Source organism: Papaver somniferum, chromosome 7, assembly GCF_003573695.1.
Source record: "Papaver somniferum cultivar HN1 chromosome 7, ASM357369v1, whole genome shotgun sequence".
Taxonomy (NCBI): Eukaryota; Viridiplantae; Streptophyta; class Magnoliopsida; order Ranunculales; family Papaveraceae; genus Papaver; species Papaver somniferum.
In genome coordinates, this window is record NC_039364.1 from 11281103 (window position 1) to 11292245 (window position 11143).

At 37.1% G+C, this 11143-nt stretch overlaps 1 protein-coding gene across 1 annotated transcript; it reads right to left on the reverse strand.

Annotated features, from left to right (window-relative positions):
• Window positions 1–4459: 4459 nt before the first annotated feature.
• On the reverse strand, window positions 4460–8222 carry LOC113292816 (peroxidase 27-like). Its single transcript, XM_026541661.1, has 5 exons — window positions 7979–8222; window positions 5523–5707; window positions 5241–5429; window positions 4983–5148; window positions 4460–4866 (listed from the first exon to the last, which is right to left on the reverse strand). The coding sequence occupies exons 1-5, from the start codon at window positions 8019–8021 to the stop codon at window positions 4460–4462; spliced, it is 990 nt and encodes a 329-aa protein (XP_026397446.1). The 5' UTR covers window positions 8022–8222.
• Between the last annotated feature and the right edge of the window lie 2921 nt (window positions 8223–11143).

The window sequence follows — 11143 nt, forward strand, 5'->3', positions numbered from 1 at the left end:
CTGTTAGTCAGGAGAAATAATTTTGTGTTCAGATGAGAAGTTTTTTTTAACGAACTCCAGGTCAGGGCCTTTCATTAATATAAAAGACAAAGGCAAAGGAGAAAGTGACAAGGAATGGAATACCAGATCTCCTATATGAAATAAAGTATAGGAAAAAAATGTTAACGAAATCTAAAAGTAGGTAAGACATCTCCGTCACTCCTCACTGGGTGGATCGTTCCACCATTGTTTTCAAACAAGAACTTATTTTGTGAATACGCATGTTGGTTTAGAAATTTAGTAAACGCCGCTCAAGGAGTGATAATCTGTATGTTGTGTTTTAAGACTTGATAAAAGGGTAATGTTGCAGCTTCCACCAATTACTCTGACACCTCTTTTACCGTAACAATAACTTGGTAAGGCAGTCATTGGAGCATCGAAACACTTCTTGCATTTACTCGGTGACAAATCTCGACTACATTGAACTAACCCATATAACTTCTCATCAGAATATCCTCCCAATGCCATTTCTCTAATCAACTCTCAGTATCTTCTTTCGTTGAGTTCCTGGCGTTTGGTCCTAGACATTCGACCCAACTATTTTTTTTTTGATAAGAATAGAGAAATTCATTAAGGAGATAAGAATTTACAAATGTCTACAACAGGTAGGCAGAAACAAAAGCAAAAAACAGAAAATTAGGAGAATTTACAAATGCCATTTACTCGGTGACCCAACTGTTATAGCTATCTTTACATGAACTTAATTTCGTTGAGAATAATGAAACTATTACCAATCATGATGCGGTTAAACGCTTCTTTATGAACTTACAGACAATTTCTCAACCTAAAAGACTGGAACAGAAAAAAAGAATACATTAGTTAGGGTTAAAAATCAAAATTAAATTATAGTTATGTCCAATATGAGATTGGGGGGTTTTGTTTCTTACACTGGGAGAAGAGATCAACAACCCAGTGTGCATAAGAATTAAGAGTTAAGAAAGAAAATTGAAAATAATTAAGTTGGAATTAATTAAGTTTTTTTTTAAAGAGTAGTTAATATAGGATGAATATAAATATATATTTGCACATTTGGGAAGGCTAGAGGTATCACATGTAGCTAATTATTTTCTTGTAACCCATATTTTTCTTTTCTTGATTTCATTATTCATTGAACATATACCTTTGTTAGAAACAAAATTCTACATAATTACCAACCATATTTTCTTTTATGAATCATTTGATAACAAAGGAGTGGCTTATGAAACGGAAGAAACGTGTTGTTCTACTTGCATGATTTATGAGTTTTTATTGGAGTTTTAGTTATGGGATAATAAACAATAGTTAAGATAGGTTTACTTAACCATTCTCTTGGGTATCTTTATTGAAAAAGATTTTGAACTCGCACTGCGAGATCAAAAATGAACTCGCAGCTTTAGGATCGTCAGATTGTCCAGATACGACATCATCTAACTGCCCATATAATCACAATTATCTAACAAATTTTCTAACTAATCCTTCGTATTTTACTGAACCCTGATAAAATTAGAGACCAAACGATTCTTAATAAGATTGCGTTAGGTTTATCTTTTTCGGGGACGAAACATAAGCCAAAAGAAGATAAAATTAAAATGGGATTTTTTTTTTAAGGGGGTTTGCTAAGACCATTCTAATCATGATTCAAATCATCAAACTAACATTATATGTTCAATCATAACTTAACTATCACTATTTCGTCAAACCAACACCATTTGATCAATCAGCTAACACTGCTGTTAAATCTATTTGATCATCATCAAACTAAATATAATAGTTTACCTTGATTATTTTAACATCTTTTCTGAGTACATTCATATTAATTCTCTTTCAGTTTAATGATAGAAAAGGGTATCATGGTGAAGATCTTAGGTCAGCAATTAATTGAAGAAGCAGTACAAGGACCATCAAAGAAAATGGCACCAAAAGATTAGATAGCTGTTTAAAATGATAAATCAAATGTATTACCTTGGACAAAATAAGGCCATTGAGATGCTGTTGATATACCACCTTTATTGAAGAATTGCTTGGTGATTATGGTCAAATTCAAGAAGGGAATAATGACAATGCATGGTGATTACAACTGTGCTGGACATTTTACTGCAATTACAAGCGTACTTCTAAGATCAATAGCCATGGAGGTCCAATCATTGAGGCAAAGAAGACGTATGATATTAAGTATGAAATTGTTGGAATACTGTGAAGCTTTTAGAAAAAATCGGTTAATTGGATAACTGTGGTTAAAGTCCATAGTTAGCCGATGTCATATCACTGTAATCTAACAGCCCTAAAGCCGCGAATTCATTTTTGATCTGGCGCTGCGAGATCAAAAGATTTTCCATTTTTATCCCTTTATTGATTTCAACATCTATTTTGAATTGTATGAAATTATTATGAAATGTATATTTTATATGAGTTGAATCTATGTGATGTGCATGGCGTTAAAATCTCACTATGTGCTCTTTTTTTTTTTTTTTTTCTTTTAATTATTGGTTATGATTTTGTGGAAATGTCCACGAGAACTGCGTGTATGTCGAATAATTGTGTGTAATGGTTTTTCTTGTATTTGTAAGAAATATTTGATGTTTGTCATGTTTTGCTAGTATCATGATTTAAACATGAATCGATATGTTTGTTTTGATGGCGGGGCACGAACCGAGGATACTCGTGCAACTTGTCGGAATGACCCCTATAAGCGGATTGGCGGGGCACGAACCGAGGATACTCGTGCAACTTGTCGGAATGACCTCGATAAGCGGATTGGCAGGGCACGAACTGAGGAAACTCGTGCATAAAGAAATATTAGTACTGTGAATTTATTGATAAACTGATGTTGTTGTTATTGTCATTTCATTTGCTGAGTTTGTGTTCACATGAATGTTCGTTCATTTTGTTGTGATTGTTTTCTATATCTTTTAGAGGATGGGAAGGTATGCCTATTGAGCCGTCAACTCACCTCAATTGACAATTTTTTTGCAGATTTCATGGAAGTTGGAAATGGAAACTAAAAAAATTAGTTATCTTGTTGATCGTGTTATTTTTGTTATTTAATGTGTAATTTGATGTTAACATTTTGTTGAGAATAATGTAATTTTTTTTTAATTAAAAAAAATTCATGTATGAAAACAATCTCTTATGCTTAGTGAAATCATTATAGAGAAATAAAACTTTAAGTCTCGTTCCGACCCGTAACGTTTCGAGTTCGGATCTCCATATGAGTTTGACCTAGGTCCGGAAACTCGGGGTGTTACAAGTTGGCTAAGGGTTGTGTCAAATTAATTTCTAATGACCTTTTTGTCTTTTAGTAACATGCCTCAAATAAAATCCCAATGCCTCAAAACTAGGAATACAAAATAAGTATGATCTTCTTGGAAAAAATCATGCGAGCCGTCAAATTATACCATTTCTATTAGAGCATCTCCAATGCAGGGGGTAAAGGTCTTAAATCGCATGGCACATAAGATTTAAGACTTTTTCTACCAAATTTTCATCTTCAATACAAGGGTAAAGGTCATAAATAAAATGACATGGCCAAAAGAGGGTAACCGAGAAAGTTTATATTAGAGTATCTCCAATGCAAGGGGTAAAGGTCTTAAAATTGAATGACACCTAGGATTTCAGACTTTTTGCACAAAGTTTCCATCTCCAACACAAGGGTCAAGGTCATAGAGATAGATGACATGGCTAAGTGGAGGTAATGGAGAAAGTCTAGATAACACTTTCTCTATGACCTTGGGTCTTAAAGCCACATCATCATTTTGTCTCTAAATTCAAATAAATTTTGTTAGATAATACCTTGGGGGTTGGAGATCACTTAAGGTAAAAAGTTTTACATTTTTTTCTTTTGCCATTTAATAATGACCCACACATAATAATGTGTTAGAGATGACCTGGACCCTTTATATTGGAAATGCTCTTACAGAAAGTCTAGATTAGACCTTCTTCACGATCTTGGGCCCACATCACCTTTTTGTCTCTTAATTTAAACAAGAAGTGTAAGATAAGATTTTGGACATTGGAGATGAACTTTAACTAAAAAGTTTTGTCTTTATCATATTTTCTCATTTGATAATGACCTCTTGCATTGGAGATGCTCATTGATACAGGACCAATTCCAATAGACTTACTGAACGTTCACTTTGGCGTAGCGTACATCCAGCAGGAATTGAACCTATGAATTTGCCAATTATGAGTTGGGCGCTTTAACCATTCAGCCATGGATGCTTAAAGACTGCTTGTTTTTTCTTGGAAAAAGGACATGCGAAGACTACTACACATTTCAAATCAAATTAATGCCTTATAAGTGATGTAAATTAATACAATGTGAAGTAAAGAAAATAATACAAAATGATACACAAACGGAACAATTATTACAATTTAAATTACGGCAAATAAATTCAAACATATCACAGAAATATTATCTCCGGAGTCAAAACTTTGTGGCCTATTAGTTGATAAAAGCACAATGTTTTCTGATCTCGCCTGCATTACCAGTCAGAACTTCAATAGTATTAATTTTCTCCATAGACACCGCAAAGTCCTTGAAGAAAGTTGGTCCATTGTTTCTTGCTTGACTCCTAACGTAAGCTTTCGTCTCAGGGTCGTTAAGAAGAGCTGCATCAGATGTAAGTAATCCTCTTCTCTTAGCAACAAGCTTATAGTAACTTGAGTCGAATGTTTTGAAACTTCCTGGATCCATCTCGGCTGTAGTCACGAAATCGTTTGGCTTACATTTGCTCTTTAACCGTGGTACGTACTCGCTGTCCAATGTTGGGTCAGTATCACCTTTGCCAGTGAAGTTGTACAACCTTTGTGAAAATCCGGCGCAATTGGCAATACCAATTGTATGTCCACCTGTTCATAAATGACGTGTAAAAAGTAGTAATTAGTTTTCGAACCTCAAACTTGATGGTGATGAATACGGGTTTTAGAGTTACCCACCAACTGATTAATTTTTATGTGTAATATACCTGATAAGACTGCGAGATCTTTTGCATTCAACCCCTTCGATGAAAATGATGCCTTCAGTTGAGTGACGTTGAAGAATGGTGGTGGTAGATGGATAAAAGCATCTCCGATAGTCGATACTCGCCCATCTCTTCGTCCAGTGGGCACATTCCACCATGGTCCTTTAATCTGTATAGGCAAGTTCAAATAAAAACTATTTAGACTATATATATGGATCAACTTATCCTTTTTTGTTAATCAATTCGTTGATTAGTACTTACCATAGCTACTGAATCCCTTGCAGACAATGCTAGAATGTCTGCACATGAAACAACTCCCGGGCACACTTTTTCAATTGCAGCCTTTGGAGCATCGATAATATTGAATCCTCTTAGGGATAAATTAGGAATTGCGGCTTTCTCAGTTTGATTTGTGCTTGTCGAGTTAAGAAGAACCGAACCATCACAACCCTGTATATATAGACGCATATCATAACTAACTCAGTGTTCATATTATCGAAAGTAGCTACAAATAAATTATGGCGCTAAAATTTTAAAGCATACCCTGACAAAACAATCATGGAAATGCATTCTCAACAACGCAGAAGGGAAAGTAGGATTAAAGGAAACATATGAAGCGACTGTTTTGTGAATAATAGACTCTTCCTTGGGGCATGACTTTGCATAGAAACCCAATTTCAGACCTTGCCCATTAGCTGCGTCTACGACAAGAAAAACAAGAACCAAAACTGACCAGTGGCGGAACTGGAAATATAACCTAGGGGTGGCTTTGGGCTTTTAGGGGTGGCTTAAGCCTAGTACGTGGGCTTAATTTTAGCAGCCCAACTAAAATAGGTAGTGGAAAACAAGGCTTTTTGGGCTCTCAAGGGTGACTTAAGCCAGCCCTTGTCTGGCTGTAATTCCGCCCCTGAAATTGACAGATACTTTAGAGTACTAGCGATGACTGTTTGATGCTCAAGGAGTTAACTAGAAAACTCCTAGTAGCTAGAGCAATGCAATGAATTGAAATGATAGTAGTGGTAGTGATGAAGTTGATAACAGACAGGATTTGAGTTTAGGTAGGTTTCTCAACGTGAGAAAACCAAAGATAAAACTTTGTTTATATATGATTGTTTACAAGACTTGTCGTAAAATAAAAACAATTTTCCTTAGCTTGGCATACAATACATAACAAAAATAGATAAAGCTATAAACAGAAAACGTAGAGCAACAGGAAACCAAAACTAGATTTCCTATTCTCTAACACCCTCCCTCGATCTAAGCGGGTGGTCAGAAACCATAAGTTTAGAGCGTAGAGAAGAGAATCGATCTCTCGAAAGACGTTTAGTAAAGACATCAGTAAACTGATCCTTAGAGAAAACAAAACGAACATGTAACTGACCACGTTGAACTCTTTCTCGAACAAAATGATAGTCGATTTCAATATGTTTATTATGACCATGGAAAATTGGATTCATAGTAAGATAAGTAGCACCAAGATTATCACACCATAAGACAGGAGGAGTGCAAACCGGAACTTGAAGTTCTTTGAGGAGAGACTCAATCCACATGAGTTCAGCAGTAGCAATGGCAAGTCCCCAGTATTCAGCTTCCGTAGTCGACTTAGAAACAGTTTTATGCTTTCTAGCACTGCATGAAATGATATTCGATTCCAAGTAAACACAATAACCACTAGTGGAACGTCTATCAGTTGGATCACCAGCCCAGTCAACATCGGTATAGGCTTGAAAACTCAGTTGCAAACTAGAAGAAGGCTTGAGAGTAATACCATAAGAGGAAGTACCTTGTAAGTAACGCAAGATTCTCTTTACAAGAAGAAGATGCTTGTCAGTAGGATGTTTCATAAATTGACAAATTTTATTGACTGAGAAAGCAAGTTCAGGCCGTGTGACCAATAAGTACTGGCTACCACCAACAAGACTTCGATATTCAGTAGGATTTTTCAAAGGAACCCCACCTTGTGGATTTAGCTCAGTAGAAGTAGTAAAAGGAGTACTCATAGGCTTCGCTCCTTGCATATTAGCACGCTCCAATAAACCCTCTATATAACGACGCTGAGAAAGAAACAAACCATCATTTGTTTTCGTAACTTCAACACCAAGAAAAAGAGACAACTCTCCAAGATCATTTAGTGCAAACTCCTTGTGTAGAGTGTCAACGAGATGTTGAAAATAAGAAGAAGAGGAGCCTGTTAAGATAATGTCGTAAACATATACAAGGAGATAAGTAACATCAGTAGTTGAACGACGAATAAACAAGGAAGAATCTGCTCGGGAAAAAATAAAACCAAGTTGGTGTAGAAATAAACGAAGACGAGTGTACCACACCCTTGGTGCATGTTTCAAGCCATATAAAGACTTATGCAGTCGACAAACGTGGTCCGGATAACTTGGATCAATATAGCCACGAGGTTGCTTCATATAAACCTCTTCCGTAAGGAAACCATTGAGAAAAGCATTTTGAATGTCAAGCTGTCGAATAGGCTAAGAACAACACGATTTGTACAAGGCTTTATAACTGGACTGAAAGTTTCTCCATAGTCCTTTCCTTCACGTTGATGAAATCCTTGAGCTACTAGACGAGATTTACGCCGTTCAATAGTTCCATCAGCTAGGCGTTTGACACGAAACACCCATTTACACCCCACCACATTCATATCCGGGGTACGTTTAACATAAGACCAAGTGTCATTTTGAACAAGAGCATTATATTGGTCATCCATAGACTTATGCCATTTAGGATCTTCCTTTGCCTGCGAATAACAAGTTGGCTCAAAGAAAGCATCAGTAATTGTAGCATACTTCGAGGCTAAAAGAGCTTTCGGTTTGAAGATACAGTCCTTTCCCCTTGTAACCATAGAATGAGTATTCCTAGTTGGTGATCGGGAAGCTGGGATAGAATTTTTAGGTGAAGCAGTATCAGCAACAGATAATATACTATCAGGTGACGTAGTACTGGCAGGAACCTGTTGTTCTTGTTCTAAAACGACAGTACTTGGCTGGGCAGTAACAGCAGCTGACTATATAGCTTCAGAAGGAGCATTAACAAGCGAGAGGTTGAAAAGACCGTTGGACTTCCATATTAACATCAGTAGGTGGGTCAGTAGCTGACGGTGAAGAGGTACGAAAAAAACTTGGAGCACCAGATTAAAAAGACCGTTGGGCTTCCCTATTAACATCAGTAGGTTGATGAGCAGGTGAGTCAGCAGCTGACGATGAAGACTGTTGACAATCCAATATTGGAGACACATCCGACTCATGTACATGTGCAGTTCGAAACTCTGGCAGGTCAGCAGCTGCTGTGTGTTTATTAGATTCCTGCACCTGAATATTAACAGAACGCTGCAGTTGGGTGAACAATTCTGGTAGACGACCAGTAGGAGGAACCTGCAAAGCATTAGTAGAACTGTAAACAGTAAAAGTTGGAGCAGAAGTATTGGCAGGAGGGACTGAATGAGCATCGGAGACTGGAGGGGAGGATATGGCCGGAAAGAAAGGGAAAGAAGTAATTACCTGTGAAGGATCCGAGGAGGATAGTAGTACTGAGTAGGTGGAATCTGCAAAAGGGAAAAATGACTCATCGAAAATAACATGACGCGACCAATAAACTCGACCAGAAGAAATATGCAAACACTTGTAACCTTTACGAGTTGCACATATCCAAGAAACACACAAGGAGATGATCGCGGTTCGAGTTTATTAGATCGATAATCTCTAGGATGAGGAAGACATAAGCAACCAAAGTAGAGAGAGGAAATCTGGACTTTATTAAAGAGCAATTCATATGGAGTTTTAACACCTGTAGGAACTGAGGGAACACGGTTCATAAGAAAGGTGGCAGTGGAAAAAGCATCGTACCAAAAAGAAGGCGGAACAAATGCCATAGATAAGAGAGTTAAGCCAGTTTCAACTATATGACGATGTCGTCTTTCTGCAAGACCATTTTGAGCAGATGTATGAGGACAAGTGAAACGATGCTGAGTACCATTTTGCTGCAGAATTTTGTTGAGTTTCTTATATTCAATACCATTATGAGTTTGGAAAATTTTTATTTTTCGACCAAAGAGAGTTTGCACTTGACGATAAAAGACATCAAAGATACCAATAAAGTCAGATTTCGTGTACATAGGATAAATCCAAGTGAAACGACTGAAAGCATCAACAAAAATAACATAATATCTAAAACCTTCATTAGATAAATGTGGAGCAGGACCCCAAACATCTGAAACAATAAGATCCAAAGGATTTTCATAAACCGTAGTGCTAGATAAAAAACTAAGTTTATGACTTTTATTAGCTAAACAAGACTGACACATAGAGAATTTGAAAGCAGAAACATGTAAACTGTGCTTAGAAACAATGGCTTTGACAGTTTTGAGCATTGGATGCCCTAAACGTGAGTGCCAAGTCTGTAAAGAAGTACGTTCACCAATAAGAGCAGAAACAGGTGAAACCGGAAGAAGAGTGTAAAGACCCTCCTTATTAAGCGTTCCTCAAAGTACTACCTCCCCAGTTTGGCGATCCTTCACAAGGCAAAAAGACTCATAGAATTCAAAGAAGACATTATTGTAAAGACAGAACTTAGAGACAGATAACAGATTTTTGGAGAGACGCGGAATATGAAGGACATTAGAAAGAAGAAACTTACGAGTGGGAGTTGCAAGAATACCATCACCAGTATTTGATCGGCAAGGAGGAACCTCCAGCAATCCGAATATGATCAGGTCCATGATACTCGTAATGAGTATGTAAGTTGTTGAGATCATTGGTCATATGATTCGTTGCACCACTATCAGGAAGTCAATCATAGGCGTAAACAGGTTGATGAGAAGCAGCATATGCAGCGGGAGCATTGGAAGAGGGACGTATGCCCCTATTGGCAGTATTCTTGGGCGGTGGTATTTTGTCACGAGGAGGATAAGTCACTGTATCCAGTCTTTTTCGACAATCTCGAGCATTGCGAAAAGGTTTAATGCATATCTGACAGATAATAGATGGTTTTCCCTCTCTTGTAAGAGGAGCATCCGCAGGAGTGTTCACAGTGGCAACATTAGCAAGTGGTTGAGATAGAGAAACCTGATTTTGCGCAGCGACACGGAGATCATAAGATAGCAAAATAGACTCAAATTCATCAGTTGTAATAATACCCATCGTGGTGATTAAAGAACTAACAATTGATTCATAATATGAATCCACACCCTTAATAACATAATGCCGAAATTCTTTATCTGAAACGTCAACACCACTAGCGGAAAGAGAGTCAATGATATTTTTAACCGATTGTATGTAATCAGACATGGTTGAGTTTCCTTTCTTGATGGATGAAAGAGACTCCTTGAGATGAATAAGATGTGCATTGGTTTTGGATGCAAATAGAGCATCAAGCTTGGTCCATATAGCAAAAGAAGTATCGTATGTCTTAACCTTAGCTAGGATTGGAGTAGTGAGAGAAGACATAATCTAGCCAATAAGAAGTTTGTCTGTGCGTCTCCAGGACAAGAACTGTGGGTTAGGGAGATCATTGACAAGAGCTGGTGGACTCGCAAGAGAACCATCAACATATTTCTCTAAATCATAACCTTGTAGGTAAGGCGTGAATTGAGCTTTCCATAGCAAATAGTTGTGACCCGTTAGTTTCTCTGAAATAGCACCATGAAGACGTTCATAGGGTACATGATCTAAGGGTAAAGAAGTGGCAGAAAAACAAGACGTTGAGGAAGTTGTAGAGGAAATAGATGTGGTTGAAAAAGAAAGGGGATGAAGATTGAGAATCTGCAGTAGCCATGAATATTGAGAGGCTGTAAGAAAAGAAAACAGTCTGTAGGGAAGAAAAAAAACCCTAAAACAGGTCGTAGTTTGGATCGACCAGCTGTCTGATGCCAAGACAGGATTTGAGTTTAGGTAGGTTTCTCGTCGTGAGAAAACCAAAAATAAAGCTTTGTTTATATATGATTGTTTACAAGACTTTTCGTACAATAAAAACAATTTGCCTTAACTTGGCATACAATACATAATAAAAATAGCTAAAGCTATAAACAGAAAACGTATAGCAACAGGAAACCAAAACTAGAATTCCTATACTCTAACAATAACTATTCTTCATGTATTTATAGTACTACCATGTGATTTGGGACCTTAGTAAACTCTTTGAATGTGTCTTCAAGG

Excerpts from the sequence above, each read along its gene's own strand:
- LOC113292816 (XM_026541661.1), bottom strand. The coding sequence starts at position 8,021 with ATGCTCCTTCTGAAGCTATATAGTCAGCTGCTGTTACTGCCCA. Across the intron at positions 5,430-5,522 it reads TCCATGATTGTTTTGTCAGG|GGTTGTGATGGTTCGGTTCT; the intron begins GTATGCTTTAAA and ends CTATATATACAG. Across the intron at positions 4,867-4,982 it reads AGATCTCGCAGTCTTATCAG|GTGGACATACAATTGGTATT; the intron begins GTATATTACACA and ends ATTTATGAACAG.